Source organism: Photinus pyralis, unplaced genomic scaffold (genome assembly GCF_008802855.1).
Source record: "Photinus pyralis isolate 1611_PpyrPB1 unplaced genomic scaffold, Ppyr1.3 Ppyr1.4_LG6, whole genome shotgun sequence".
NCBI classification, from domain to species: domain Eukaryota; kingdom Metazoa; phylum Arthropoda; class Insecta; order Coleoptera; family Lampyridae; genus Photinus; species Photinus pyralis.
Genome location: NW_022170663.1, coordinates 28,033,817 through 28,050,790, shown reverse-complemented (window position 1 = coordinate 28,050,790; position 16,974 = coordinate 28,033,817). Strand labels below are relative to the sequence as shown.

At 39.8% G+C, this 16,974-nt stretch overlaps 1 protein-coding gene across 1 annotated transcript; it reads left to right on the top strand.

Moving 5' to 3' along the window:
* Positions 1-14,303: 14,303 nt before the first annotated feature.
* On the top strand, positions 14,304-15,551 carry LOC116174573. Its single transcript, XM_031492510.1, has one exon. It carries the CDS (start codon positions 14,304-14,306, stop codon positions 15,549-15,551), a length of 1,248 nt encoding a protein of 415 aa, XP_031348370.1.
* The last annotated feature ends 1,423 nt before the right edge of the window (positions 15,552-16,974 follow it).

The window sequence follows — 16,974 nt, the reverse complement described above, 5'->3', positions numbered from 1 at the left end:
TGTGTACGGGGTTGTGTTACAAAGGACCGTAACATCTACCCGGCATGCGTAACAGGTGGCTAAAAAGTAGCGCATTTTTGATTCCCATAAAGGGGCTATTGTTTCGCCAACTGTCGACTGTTCGGTCGAGATCTCGGCAACGAAAACCTTCGGGTTTCCGGCATTACATCTGTACTATCGTGTTATTCCTGCATCGTTTAGTCTGAAAGCTGAAGTTGATAATTTATGAATTTTCTTTAAACGTGTTAAAATAAGGAAATAGAATCATACTGTGTGTATGAATGTCAGTTTTTTCGCTTAATAAAATACTTGTCCGATCACGATTACGAAATTATTTATTCAGCTAACAGGTTATGGGGCGCATGGTCAATTTCAAGTAAATTGAGTACTCTGAACAGATATTGCAGTCAATTTTCACATAATTGAATTTCAATCGCCGGCGGCGATAAAAACAAGTTACTTATACTCCGTTCAATAGTTATTGTCCAAGAAGGTAGCCATGAATTTGGAACGGCTGATCTTGAATTATCACTTGAAAAATGAACACTTTACTTTGGCTGACTTACTAAGGGATGCGCGAGAAAATTTTGATTTTGACAAGGGGAAAACTACTTTATATAACATTCTAAAATCCATGGGTTATAAATAAATACAAACACGTAAATGGACGTAAAATTCTCTGTGAACAAAAACATGTTGCATCCAAAATTACATTTTTGAGGAAATTCTTGCAATATCAAAATTCAAGTGAAAATATAACATTCGTGTATCTGAACGAAACTTGGATTTTTCAAAATGGATCCAGCGTCCGAAAATGGGTAGGTACACGATTCTGAAATTAAAAGTAATCCGCCCATTAAATCAGAAGGGAAGCGTTTTACGGTTTTGCATGCGGGGCCTCGTTTTGGATTTTTGGAAGAGTGTAGGTAATCTATTACAAACTTCAAATAGTAACGATAGGGATTATCACAAAGCTATGAACGGGGAGATTTTTCAAAATTGGGTGGTTAATCAATTACTCCTGCTCTGAACACAATTCAAGGTAAATGTGTGGTGATCTTGGACAATGCACCGTTTCATTCGGTGCAGTTGGAAAAATTACCCTCGCGTAATTGGAAAAAGGATCAGATGCAGGATTGGTTGATTAAACACAATGTCAAAATTGAGGGCAAAATTACCAAAAATTATCTTTGGAGTTTAATTGAACCTTTTAAGAAAGACAATAACAAACGTTACGTGACTGACGAATTTTTGAAAGAGAATGGGCACGAAGTTCTTAGATTGCCTCCGTGCCATTGCCAGTACAATTCTATTGAAATGGCATGGGGGTTCTGTAAAACTTACTACAACAAGCGTATAAATTCTCAGCTTTCATACAAGGATAAGGTTAGAAATGTATGGCTTGAAGCTCTTTCAAATTGTACTTCTGACATGTGGCAAAAATTTTGTAATCATTGTGAAAAACTAATTTCGGAAGACTGGGTGAAATATATGGGAAATATTTCGGTCGAAAACATTCCACCTTTCATTATTTCATTGGAGGAGTCTGAGTCAGAATCAGGTATTGATAATGATTCAGATACTTCCAATGAAACAATGGTCGTGGAATAGAGACTTTTTGGCATCAAAATGTTTGTTTATGACATGGAAAATGAATGGCAACACCAAACTCTTCAAAGTTCCAGAATTTAAGGAAAGATTCAAGGATTTCATCCAGAAAGAACTAGAGGTCACCACATAACAAGCTGGGACATGGAAAGGAATCACAATCCTCACCACGATCTCAGCAGGGGGCACACTAGTTAACACCCAGAAGAAGGAATGCGAGCAGCTGCTCTAAGACTAAAAGGTTCCCCAAAGAATAGTAAGCTACCCGCCGGAAATAAGATTAACAGAAATGTACTAATCATCAAACAGCACAGACGGAAAACAAAAGACCCAAGGAAGAACATTCCAATGGCACCGTGGAAGCAAGACCTACACTCAAGCGCAGTTAGGTATCGATGCGGTAGTTGAGGGCATCTCGGGTATGATGGTACTGACTTATCGAGCAGTGGTTATCTGTTGAGAATCTACACCCCACATCTCCCAAAGCTGATCCAGCCCCAGACTAAAGTTGCTCGAACTTTAGACCAGCATATCGGCATTTAAATGTGGAAGTGTTTAGTTCATAAAGACCACCACCAGCAACCTGCTATTACTAAGCATATAATTGTAAATAAGTTCATATATAACAACCTTTTGAAATTAATAATGTGCATTAGAGCCATTTGCCTACTCAATAAAGTATGAAACGTATTGAGCAAGTTGTTTCTCATGAAATTTATACGTACTAACCTATAACAAAATTACCACAAAATCCAAAACTAAATCTGGCAACTAGGTTTTGCACATTGACAGGAAATTATCATTTTGTATAAAATGGACATAACCTAATGAGCGACAGCACATATACACAGTGAATTTCATCACTCTAACATGGCCTACTACTGGACCAAATATTGAACGGAGTATTTCCTTAGTAACGAAGCGGCCAACGTACAATGCTTCTAGATACCGGGTGTTCAGCAAAGCGGTCGGCTCCACAAATCTACGGTGTGGTCATAACTTCGGGTATGAAACTTCAGGGTGGAAAACGGGTCCTTCGTTACAACATTCGAGATGCGAAAACACCGGCCGATATGTATGGAAAAATGTGTGTAGCACGTACGAACGAAGGTTGGATGCAGGGAATCGCTCTCCATCGACACTTTAATTCGATTCGCGTGATGGATTGTGTGAATCGGCCGGAGTGAAAGCTACTGTGTCACATCAAAAAAGTCTAGTAATGACACATCAGAGACTTAAAACGTGGTTCTCGAGAAAAAAATTAATAAGTACACGACTTTCAAGCGACGTATTTACAATATTTGAAAGACATCTTTGTTTTGGTCCTTCATCGCCCTAAACGTAACACCCTGTATAATCAAAAAGGATCCCGGCTGCGATTGAAAGGTTCTAATCAAAATTCCTCCTCATTAATTGCACAGTATTTGCAAATCGTCCGTCTGGGAAATGGGGATGGATGAAGATCTGTATAAACTTACATTTATGGATTGTCATTAGATTCGCTCCAGTTAAAATGAACAAATTTCGCCTGCTAATTTAACACCGAAATGTAGCGAATCAATTACAACGCACGGTGTAAATATAACTGTAAACGTACTTTTTTGCATAGGTGCGCCGGCATAAGAAAGTAAACAGTTACGCTTGGTAAGCACTCGCAATTTCAAAAGTATAATTATCACAATTACCCACAGGTTATTGATATCCAAATATGTTTTCGCTTGAAGGAACAGTTGGCCTGCCAAGTTTAAGAAAAATGGACCACACTGTTCCTTTTTTGGACGGCAAGAGTGAGAGGTAAAGCGAGTGCAATGACACCTTAAAAAGCGTTCAATTGCGGGAAAAATGTGCAAAAGGAAAATATTGACCCTGTCTTTAATTGATTTGCCCAACGGGGCAATTAGATTACATGATTAATTTTTACTGCTGGCACGCTTAATTTAACTTCGTTAATTGTGTCAGATGGATAGAAATCGATGGAGTAGGTGTAGGTATCTACCGGCAACGCGAAACAATTACGTAAATCTATCTCGCTACAGGTCAAATATCCCGTAGTAATGATTATTTGCTAAGATTAATTGATAATAATTCTTGGATTTGCCGTTCATCATACTGGGTTATAACCATTTGAAATGTCTAGATGAAAAATTGATTTTCTAAACTAGTCTCTGCTTGTTACAGAGTTCATCAAATAAAAAAATTAATAGATTTCGCAATCCCTACAACCATCGGAGACATTGGAAATGACAATCGTAGTCCGTATAACGAACGCCATATGTAAAACACAAGTAACTCTTATTCAATCGGATCGCACTTGCTCCACTCGCCAACAAGCTCGCTCGTGTCGCAAACGTCACTCTTCAGAATAATAAGCGTCGTAACATGCTCGTAATAGTATCAAAGGAGATTTGCGACAATTTTAAATTGGAATTAAGAAAACAATTGAGCACCGTATTCTTCAGCTACGGCAGATCACGGCCGACTACGGACTACGGTACAATCGTCACTTGTTTGCGACACCGTTGTCTTTTCTGCTTGAACGTGATTCGTAACTCTGTACCCATACCTATACGAAACCATAAACATTTTCAATGTTAAAAGTTCATTAACCAACTGCACCCTTAATTGTTCTCTCAGAAACCCAAAATGGCGACTAGTCCTGCAAAAATGATGTGTTTTTCTAATCTAAGAAATTTCATATTTTTTGGATCTAGGAGAATCGCCAGTTGCACAATTTTATAGGAGAGAACTTAAAATGGTCCCATCCCCAGTGGGATCAAATAAATTTACGTGGCTGATGCGATGATTTAATTTTGGGGACAGTTTCGATATAAAACTTGTTCCAAAATAGTTCAAGTTTCAGTTTAATGTAATTTATTATTAAGATTGTGAATCGATCATAAAGGGAATAGTAACCTAGTCGCATACGATTTTCAGTAAGGGAATTTTTTGACACTACTCACCTTCGGAAACGAGACTTTTAATCCGGCTCACGTTCAATAGCACTGATCCTCAAACGTGTAGAAATCGATTGGCGCAGGTTTAACATCCCTGTCTCTTTTCGTTCTCGAATTAGATGAGGAATAGACAGACGGATATTGTATTGTACCAGTATGTGTTTAATAGGTTTATATATAGGTACACTGCTATTCATTTAGAAGTAGACATAGAGATTTCCTATGTCTACTTTTAAATGACATATTCTTCTGAAAGACGCCTAAGTTTATGCAACCGAAATAATATGCGCACGCCTTTTACATCGTCATTATACAGGGTGGTGACTTGCGTAACGCATCATGGGAATTTCAATGTAAAATTCATAACATGAGATTATTGGCTGCCCAAATTATTTTAGAGCAAAAATGTATTAAGGTTTTTTGTAGAAAAAAATTTTTTACGTCAATCAACCGTATTAGTTTTCAATTTTTGCATAATAAAGACGGAAAATTGGAAAAATAAAACCCGTATCTTTTTCAATAATCTGTGATGCCGTGGAATTTTCTAAAACAAAAAGATATCCAGTTATCAACTAGCAGCAGTTCGAAATGGATTTTATGATCGACTTGGTTACTGTCTTGCAGTTAATGATGACTTATTCGAACATTTATTGTAGATTGTTATATTAGGAAACCGTTTTTAGTAATTTGGTCTTTCTTTATGTTGAATTCGCTGTTCTAAATATAATACTTTTTTATAGAATTTCATTTGTTTTATAGCAGACATTCCATGGCATGACGGATATTGGCGCAGTTTTTGTATTATAAAATTCCATGGCATCACAGATTATTGAAAAAGATGGAGGTTTTATTTTTACAATTTTCCGTCTTTATTATGCAAAAAATTGAAAACTAATACGGTTGATTGACGTAAAAAAATTTTTTCTAGAAAAAACCTTAATACATTTTTGCTCCAAAATAATTTGGGGAGCAAATAATCTCATGTTATGAACTTTTGAAATCCCTATGATGCGTTACGTAAGTCACCACCCTGTATATTTGAATAAAAACGACAGTAAATAGCTCGGTAAATAGTATGTTTTTATTTCTCTTAATTTTCTTATGGGATTCTCTTCCACAAAAATTATTCAGTTTCATATCCTCCGTTAAAAGTGAGGGTGTTTTATGTGGATCGTATTTAAACATCTACTATTACCCGCACTATACCAATTGACAATTTTTAACTTTTTCTTCATTTGAATACATCGTACACGAACGAAAATAACAATAGAAAGCCAAAGCTATAATATTCCAATTAATTAATATGACACTATGATAGCAAAATCTTCATTTGTTTTAAGAAGCTATTTTGGTTGCATAAAATTAAGCGTTCTTTAGAAGAGTTTTTGTCATTTAAAAGTAGACAGAGGAAATTCCTATGTCTACTTCTAAATGAATATTTTGTATATCACTTCCAAGAATCATTCTAACTTTCGTAATTATGAACCGATTTCGACCAAACTTTAAGGGTCCTCTCGCCTAACTCCATCGTTGTGAATCAAGGTTCCCAAGCCAGTGCTGGATCTGGGAGTACACCTTGCGAGATTGTTGTCCAGACGCACCTTTAGTCGGTGGAAGAAAATGCAGATTGACTCTCGCCTTGGTTGAGGATTTTATGAAGCACGTGTATCTGCACCCATTCAAATCCTTCTGCTTTGGTGCGGCTTGATGCATTAGCAGGGACAAATCTTCACCTGCTCTTTCAACACTATCAGGGCTTGATGGATGATGTGTTGTAGAACAAACTAGCAATGGCTCGAGTTTCGTTGGGGTTTTTCTCAAAGCATTTGAGCATCGAAGCTTTACTTTTTCCATATATGGCGCTGGTAGTATCGCACCCTGAAAAGGTCTGAAGAGAATCGATTCACTGTAGGGGAGTTATTGTAGTTGTGTGTTAGAGAATAGCTTCGGCTAGATGTTTCCTCTTCCAGGCTTTGTAAAAAAAATGTTTTGCTGGAGGGACTAAGTGCAATCAGCAGAACGACGAGATCTACATCCTCACCAATCACTACTACAGACGATTCAGAAGCGTTGTCAATTCCACACCTGACTATTCTTCCATCCCCATCTCCTGTAGCCGTGGTTGCCTCTATTCCTCTTGCAGTCAAGGTTTTCAACAACAGTTCTATCAGATCAGCGTTGTGCTTCTCATTGGCTAGAAAGTTCTCCTGTTGAACGTTACATACATGTTCTCAGTCACGTTGACTTCCACTGAGGTTATACAAGCTCCTCTTCGTTTCTGTTAAGCTCGCTATTGTTGAATCGACATTTCCTTACCCATCAAATACCACAGCAGAATTCTGGCCATAGTGACGGATTATGTACAATAGACATACTGTTTTGCGATGGAAGAGAAGGTGGTTCCAACTGTTCATTTGACTCGGTGAAGGAGGAAACCGCCATCCTCAACAGTAGAACATGTTTTCAGATTGAAAAAAAATCCCGGTATGCGAATCGAGTTGGCTAGTACAGGGCGATCAAAAATGAGTTGCTGTCGAGTCACCTTTGGAATTTTTGTTTACATTGTAACTTGAACTTCCAAGGGCGACTCGACAGCAACTCATTTTTGATCGCCCGTTATAGTATAATCCACATATTCAATCTTAGGGGTCAAAAACTTAAAAACGGTAGGCTTTTTAAGAAAGTTTATAGAATCAGTTGTAGCAAATTTAATGAACTTGTATTTAGATGCAAAGAATTTTTTCTAGGACGCACCGTTTTCGAATTGTAAGTAAAATACTATAAAATGTAACCATCAAACCACCAAAAGGTAGTCGGGAGTACTTTATTATATGTTGATCAGGGGACCTTCTGCTACATTTCCGAAGGAATTAGTAATACATGATTTAGTTCTCCTATTTGCCATTTTTTGGTCCATTCTTACTGGACTATGGGCTTACCGTCTACGATATCTTCAGCGTCGTCAGGATGCGGGTTGAAATCGACATCTTCAGCGAATGGTGGAAAATCATTGGCCCAAGGCTCGTCGAATTTGATACCTTCCTGTCTCCTTGAGGCACCACGCTGCTTATCACGTCCCAAGGCGAAAATCCTCATGAAGATTAAACGAGGCGCCACACGAGTTTTTTCCAGCGAATTTCGACATAGCTTCCGGGATGATTGGGAAGGCTAGGTTATCCGTGTCACGGTCCGTCTTCGATTTTGGTGTTGTATTCGTTGGAGCCGAATCGGAAGAGTTCGGATCGCTTCGCTCTTCGTGATATCTGCCCACTACGCGGCCTACTATGCCCACCAGAACGTCGGTAACAAAACGGTCTAATGGGCATACTCTCATACTTTTCAATACAAACAATTTTTTTTCTGACACGTTCCTATTACGTTGTAGTGGGCCGACACCTTTACCTGCCCGGTCCTTTTCCCAAATTTCCTTTATTTCACGAGCGCGCCAACGAGTGTCTTAAACTTTTCGCGAACTTCAGTAATTTTGCAAATGGCACAAAGTCGCTCGGTGTCTTATAACACCGCCGCAGCAAGTAACAATACCGACCTCAGCTGGCGTAACCCCTGGAAGATGGTGTCTAGGGTTGTAATTTTGTAAACGATGATTATGAATGAGTCTGAGAGTTCAGTCTGGACCGGTAAAGAGGACGGTTGACCCTGTGTGTTTACTTTGTTTACTTTACCTATTTTAGTAAAGAATTCGGTAAATTTTGAACGCGAGGAGGATCCGGGCTTAAATCGGGCTGAAGATCAAGTGGAATTTGTCTTTATAAAGACATGAATGAATAAAGCGAATTAAACGCGTGGTCTTAATTAAATTGTGGCAAAACAGTGTAGAAACCAAATCAACAGGGCGAAAAGCTAAGCACTAGGGTTAAGGTTATAATTTAATTATAAAATTAAATTAAATCAAACTAGCGATAGAAGAGCGACGCAGGCCACGGGGGGCAATTAACCAGGTAGTCTAGATAAACGAGACGTCAGAATATCGCCGGTTAGCAATACACATGGGCGTGGAAAATTAGAATTAGACCCTTTTGAAAGGAAACATAAACCTGTCAATCGGCGAAATACAAACAACCCTAACCCATAAAGCAAGCTATTTAAATTCTCAAGTTGACGACACTTTGGGAAACCCTTAGGTTAGGTCAATAATAGTGCATTCCGATCAGGATTCATAAAAGGAAGATCAACCGATGACCATATATTCACGATCAGTAGGTTCTTAGACGAACAATGGGGGGCAGGAACCAAAACATGACTTCTAGCAATAGATCTGGCGAAGGCCTTTGACCAAGTGAAGCATGAAGCAATAGCCACCTTACAACAGAGGGAAAGACGATCACCAGGAGACTGAAGATGAAGCAGATGAGATACTGGGGACATGCAGGGTGTTTCGAAATTCGCGCACACGGACTATGGGATGGTGTTATACGACAAAAACTGAACAAAAAGTTCCTCTACCAGTTTTCCATCAGACCGCTACTTTTCGAGCTACCGCGGTTTTAAAAATCTCCGCCTCCCCCCTACGCTGCGCCACTGGTTAAACTTAATAATAACACATTTTTAAAAACAAAAGAAGGTTCAAAATAAACTATAATTATGACGAGTACGTAATTACAACAGTTGTTCAAAATGTCCGCCGTCTGCTAGTAAACAAACTTCAGCACGTCGAAAAAAAAAGTGCCGGTCTGATCAAAAACTGGTAGAGTAACTTTTTATTGGGTTTTCGTTGTATAACACCATCAAACAGTCCGTGTGCGCGAATTTCGAAATAGCCTGTATAAACAGGAGGAACGAAGTCCATATCCCGCGGGCTGCCAAGAATCTATGTGCCTCGGAATGGAAGGTAGGCCGACCCTGCTTCACATGGAACACCACCATAGACCAAACGGTACGGTAACGGCCTCGGGGATTCCCATGGGAAGAGTGGAACAGAGACAAGCATCAAATGAAGAAAGAAAGCAGAAGAATACTGAAGATGGAGGAAGAATCAGACATAAGCACAAGCAGCCAGGAGGAGGAGGAGGAGGGGACGACAGAAAGTAACGCAGGGAGAGGACAACAATAAAAAGAGGAGGATCACGGGGGAAACAGAGAAGGGAACGGTACCAAAGGATAGGAACATCGGAAACTAATGAACGCCCGGTGAAGAAGCTATCACCAGAAAGCAGAGTTCCCTCCAAGGCAGATATTCTAGTGGCGAAGCTGTGGCCCTGCCCGTTCGGGTCGGATAATGCCCAGTTAGCAAGTAGCCATATAGGGCGCGATACCTAACTCAACTCCATGTAAAATCCCCCCTAAGGCGATTTTCTAGTGTCCAATGTCCCCATTTGAAGGTGACTAAATAGAGAGGTTCAATAACCTCAAAGACACATAATAGGGCCGATCCCCTACTCCTCCATGTAAATCCATAAGGCGATTTTCTAGTGTCAATGTCAAATTGAAGTGACTAAATAGAGGTGTTTAATAACCTAACGTATAGCCATATAGGGCCCGATCCTAACTCAACTCCATGTAAAATCCCATAAGGTGATTTTCTTAGTGATTTGAAAGGTGACTAAATACGAGAGATTAATAACCTAACGATTAACGACCCCACGAACGTCGAGGGGCTGAGGGGGTATTGACCTCCAGATTTTGGAGGGGAGTAGCGATCAATATCTGATTGAAGGTGGAGAGTTTAACTGACCCACGAATCGGTGGGCGCCGAGGGGCGTAGGTCATTGAACCTCGCAGAATTTGGAGGGAGTGCGATTATAAAAGTCTTCCCAAAGATTCAGGCAATATATAATAACGTAATCATGGCATGGATAGCGTATGCTGAGCAGCATGGACCAAAGCAAGCGACTTGTAACGGAGTTGAACGCCTCCGCAACTCTTAATGGCGTTTAGTATTTGACGCCGAACATGAAAGCCGTGTACGGGAACGGGGAATACAGTGTAGAAGAGTGTCTGGCCATCGCTAACAAGTATGAGTTGGGTGAAAAGATTTGTGACAGTTATTTAAACTTTAAAATATGTGAGAGATGTGTCATACGCAGATTGAAGGACGCTCAGTTGGAGCAATTTAGTAATGAACTAAGTGAGTGGATAAATCCTCCTGACAATGAAGAAGACGGTTGCAATTGATGAATCACTGAATTGTATGTATAAGATGCTAACGTGGTCGTTTGCTTACCGTGAAGCGCGAAAAGGACCATGGGAAACCGCAGCGCTCGATAGATTTCGTTTCCGGAGTAAAATCGAACAAATTAGTCGAGTTCTGTCTCCTGTATTAGAGCAGAGTCATCGTGATAAAGTTTATCATGACAGACTCTCCCCTCCATAATTTTAGCGATATAAGTGAGACTGTAGTAGTGCTTGAAATCATTCCAAAAGTGTACGCGAAGTAGTTAAAATGGATCTTGATGCGCTAAACAATACGACTTTCTGTAAACCGTTCAAAAACGTGAAGGACATGGAGGTGGGCGAGAAATACAGAATCGTAAGCATAGATACAATAAACACAAAGTTTGGTGACCGGATAGTGGTGGAGACTGCAAATTTCAAATGTGTTCTACCCTTGCGTTTCTACAACTACTTTAAAGAGGACAATCGTCTTGGAACATTCAGAGCCTCTATAGCCAATAAGGATATATACATAGCGAGTGCTGGATCTGCTGGGCAAACGACTAATTTAAAGTTTATGTAAATATAGAAATTGTGTAAATAAGGAAGTCTAAAAATAAACATAATATACGAAATAGTTTTTTATTTCATAATAAAGTATGCACTTCATCATGAAATACCTCAGTTTTGTCATAGTCGTCTAGGTGTGTGGTTCTTATGAAATCAGTGAACATGGATACCAAAAATAGCTTCAATAATAACTACTTTACGTGTTCGTGTTGGTGTTGTAATCGCAACGGAGATGATGATGATGATACTCCCTCGCCTCCCCACATTGAAAATATACATAATAAAGTGATCGAAGAACGTTTAATCGATTGTACTTCGTACGATCTCCTCGATGGTCAGTTCGCTGAAGTAGGTTACAGTACACACCTTAACCTTACACCAGTTCTACGAATCGCTTGCTCCTCCGACGATGCTATAGTGATGGTGAAGGAGGATTGGGAAACGCTTCTAAGGTGGCAAACATACCTTGAAATGAAATTTCTTCGATCGCATGAAATTGAAGGTCGTATTAATTGGTCTAATGTTAAAGAAGAGGAAGATATCGAATATGAGGAAAGTTCTGAATCACTTACTAACAATATTACAATTTTTTATAATTGGCAATCGGTGAAGGATGCTGAGAGAATGTTAAAGAGTGTGACAATTCGACGCGGGAACCATTCCTGCACAATGAACAAGAACGACATTGAAGAGTTTTTCAACCTAAAAGATATTATCAATTATCGACTAGAATTATTGGAATCTTACGCGCTGCCCTCTTTCTATCAAAACATCATTGAAGAGGTGAATAACTATCGACACTTTCGGAAAATGGAATTTGGTGACGATGGGGACAACGATGACATCTATCGCGATATTGAGAATGTGTTAAATTATAAGTACAATGTAAATTCTCATAATACAGTTTGCATGATGGAAATCCTACACTATCGACCTACTTATTTAATGTATCACATATATCGACCTCAGTAAACGTTATTACTTTATTTGAGCATTTTCTTTTGATGGATGGTTTCCTATAAATATCGCAACCAATTGCTACACGTCAACAATGTTGAATCGGAAGCGGAAGTGTACGGGTGGGAGTGGCTTGGTTAATACTCTCATAAACAAACTTCCAGTTGAGCTACATATTCCAGGCTATCAGTATTGCGGACCTGGCACTAAATTAGATAAAAGGTTAAAGCGAGGCGATCCCGGAATAAACCCGCTAGACGCTCAGTGCAAAGAGCACGACATTAGCTATAGGGATAACCAAGACTTGGAAAGACGACATCAAGCAGATCGCGTTTTAGAGCGGAAAGCTTGGGAACGGTTAAAAGCTTCCAACGCAAAGTTAGGTGAACGAGCTGCCGCTCTTACAGTAGGCACCATTATGAAAGTGAAACGAAAGTTGGGGATGGGAGTTAAGGGGAAGAAGAGCAGTTTATTGAACTTGCGTAGGAAGATTGCTAAGAAAATGAGGAAAAGCGGCAATACTGTGGATATAATAAAGTCAGCTGTTACGGCAGCAAATATGGCAGTAAAAAGTTTAGGTGGTAGGAAAAATGTAAGCGTGCCTAGAGTAATTCCCATACCAAAACAGGGAGGGTTTTTACCATTCCTGATACCCCTATTTGCTGGTCTGTCAGCAGTTGGAGCTTTAGCCGGCGGTGCTGCAGGCATTGCTAAAGCAGTTAATGCATCCCGTGACGCTCGTAAAATGCTAGATGAAACATCACGCCATAATCGCACGATGGAATCGATCGCTATAGGAAATAAAAGTGGCGGGGCGCTGTACTTGAAACCTTACAAATCGGGAGGCAGTTTAGCCTTGCATTTACGAAAAAAAAAAAACTTCAAAAATTGCCCAAGCGGCCGTTGACAGATGTAGATCTACGTAAGCATGCAAGAGGGTGTGTACCATACTTTAGGGATGTGTTTATGCGAGATAGTATGCCTATATCGCCATGGAAAAATGAATCCGGTGTTATTAATTTAGATAACCAACGAGGGCGTGGCACTCATTGGGTGTCTTATAAAAAACGTGGTGAACGAGTGTGGTACTATGATAGTTTCGGTAATATTCCACCACCACGAGAAGTGATTGAGTATTTCCGCGACTGTAAAATTTATTATAATTACGGGCAAGAGCAACAATTTGGAACAACGAATTGCGGTCATCTGTGCTTAAAATTTCTGTATAAATAACACGCATTTTATCTCGGTACCTGTAGTCATAATGTCGACAACCTTCAGCATAGAGGGCGTTGGAAATACAGCCAGTCATGATTTTTATCCACCCATAGAACTTCCATCCGAGAAATTGTACGTAATAGGGGTGGTCGGTTTCTATGGCTGTAACAGTATTAGAAATATTCACGCGGGAAACGATAAATTCTATATTAGGAGAGGTGATAATTCCCACGGAATAGGAATTCCTCACGGTGCATACGAGTTGGAAGAGCTAAGCGCGTATATAAAAGCTCGCATTCCAAATCGCTTTAGTTTACGTACAAATAACAATACGCTCAAGTGCGAACTTAGCTGCGACTTTGATATAGATTTTACTCCAAGAGACTGCATAGGACGCATGATCGGTTTCGAATCGAAGATATTGGAAGCGAACGTTCTACATACATCTGCTTTAGATATACAAATCATTAAACATACCAACATTCACATAGAGTGCAATCTTATCCTATCCTATCGCAACGGAAATCCCGCTAAAGTACTTTATGAAATAGACGTTTCTGTTCCACCGGGTTACCGCTTAGATAAAATTCCCAGTAATACTCAATATTTGCAAGTAAATACCAGTAGAATTAGCAATATAACTATAAAGCTGACAAATCAAAAGGGTGAACCAATTGATTTCGGTGCAAGTGAGCCTTTTACAGTACGATTAGAGTTAAAAGAATATGGGGTTACGTATTAATCAAGGTCCACTGCCATCTTTCCTCAATACTATAAATAACCGAGGTAACCGGAAATCGACTTATTCTCAATCGGGACAGGGCCCGGGCACATTAACGCCTGCAGAAAAATATTTCTTGGAATCCATTGGTCTAAAAGTGCAAAATGGCGGCGGCTGCAGACTCGTTAAACGTCTTTCAAAACGCACGTTTTGATGAGACCATAATCAAGTCCGATATTCACACCTATCTCCCATACGGAGGATCTTCGAATTTTGGGCTTTCCAGTGAAATCCGTATATTAATTCAAAATCAAGAACTGATAACCGCCACGTACGATAGCTTCTTGTACATAGAAGGAAAAATTGAATGGAGTCAGTCACAAGAAGAGGGTGCCATTGCAAAAACATGCAACCTAACAAATAATTTCGCTCCATTCCTTTTCGAGGAAATTCGCTACGAGTTGGGAGGACAAAAAGTAGATGTGTGTAGGAATCCTGGAATTACATCCTCTCTGAAAGGATACATATCGTATACGTCTACTGAAAGCAAAGGAATGCAGCATTTGGGATGGTCACCCACAAACGAATCCGTTCAAGTAGATTACAACAAAAGCAACAAAGAAAAACATTTCGCTGTCTGTATACCGCTAAAACATTTATTCGGAAGCATGGAGGATTATCGTCAAGTTATTGTAAACATGCGACAAGAATTGGTGCTAATTCGAGCTAGAAGCGATACCGATTGTTACATGGGAACCGCCAACGATGCAGTAATATCGTTAACCAAAATTCAATGGAAAGTTCCGCACGTGACAGTTAGCGACAGTGCCAAAATCGGTCTATACGAACGGATTAATAAGGGTGCAACAATTACAATACCTTTTCGACAGTGGGAACTGTACGAATTACCCGCACTGAAACAGGCACAGTCGGATATATGGCCAATCAAGACCTCAACTCAATTAGAAAAACCTCGATGGGGAATTGTTGCATTTCAACGTAGCGGGAAGAAGTTTTCGCATGAGACAAGAGCGGGCGATTTCGATAACGTCAAAATTCGAAATCTAAAATTGCATCTCAACTCTGAAAGTTATCCGTACGAGGCGATGCATTTAGATTTTAATGCAAATAAGTACATAACGGCGTATCAAAACTACGTAAACTTTCGACGAGATTATTATGCCAAGGATGAGCAAGACGCTCTGTTTGACTATTTGTATTTTAAAAGTTGTCCAATCTTTGTGCTAGACTGTTCAAAACAAAACGAATCTCTGAAGCATTCAACGGTAGATGTTAAGCTGGAAATGGAGTCGATGGAGGCCTTCGAGGCGGGAACTGTTGCTTATTGTCTGATCCTGCACGATGCACTAGTTCAATACAATCCTTTGACTGGAGAAGTGAAAAAACTATAAGTTGTATTTTTTTTAATGTATAAATAAAATGTATTGACGAAAATGTTCCTAGTTTTATTTCAACCGTCTAAAATGAAGGTTGTGACGCAGAAGCATAAGCTGTCCATTCAAAATCTGGATACCTTTATAACGACAAATGTAGAGGGCAAAAAACATGGCGAGTTACTTCCAAATAGCGTAAGATGCTTAATCTGCGGACCGTCTAATTGTGGTAAAACAAATACGATGCTCAGTCTGTTAACTGAGCCCAATGGTCTACGTTTCAAACACGTGTACGTCTATTCCAAATCATTGAATCAAGAGAAATATAAACTTTTGGGGGAAATTCTGCAGCCGATGAAGGATATTGGCTTCTTCACATTTAGCGAGAATTCCGACATTATGGAACCAAATGCGGCCAAACCTAATTCAATTTTTATCTTTGACGATATCGCTTGTGAAAAACAGGATAACATTAGAGCGTACTTTTCCATGGGTAGACATAACGCTATCGATTGTTTCTACTTGGGTCAAACGTATTCTAAAATTCCTAAACAATTGATTAGAGATAATGCTAACTTAATTGTCCTATTCGAGCAGGACGACTTGAATTTGCGACACATTTATGAAGATCACGTCGCTCCCATTATACCTATGCCTCTGTTCCGAGAGATGTGCTCGGAAAGTTGGCGAACTCCGTATGGCTTTATGGTGATCAATAAGGATGCAGATGTGCGAAACGGTCGCTTCAGGAAAGGTTTCGATCACTATATAATACCATGAGAACGTGTTTATTGTTCAGTTGGAAATAAACGGCTATCAAGTCAACAGCTTCCAAAAATAAACAGCTTATCAAGAAATAGGTCCCCTGTTCCCCCTGTTTATCTGTTACCTGTTCCCTTGATCGCATCATGGATAATAAGGAGATGGCCTTGAAAAGACGAATAGTTCAGGCTCGTAAAGCGATACAACAAAAGTACAATCGTCTCAAAGCGGATCGTTCTATTAGAGAACTGGAATTTGTACGAACGTATAAACCACTAATTCAACCGCTATCCCAAATCGTAAAGAAAATCGAACCACTGCCATCGGTGGTAACGAAAAAGGAGGAGCCAGAGGATGAAGTATTTACATCACCTTCCAAACGTTTATCACCCGCAAAAAGAAAGTCGCCACCACAGCGTTCAACGCCTGCGATACCTTATTACTCGCGAGCGAGACGAAGGCCCTCTTCACTTACCGAGATTAGTCCTCTGGCTAGACTTCCCTACTTCCAAAAATATCCACCAACCGATATTAGCCCAATGGTTAGACCTTTTCGCTCCACGGCTACACCATCATTGAGACAGCCCCCATCATTTCTACAGAGTACAGTGATAGGAGAGCATCAAGCAGAGGAAGAAGAAGAAGTGTCCTCTATCGCATCATCATCTGCTTCATTACT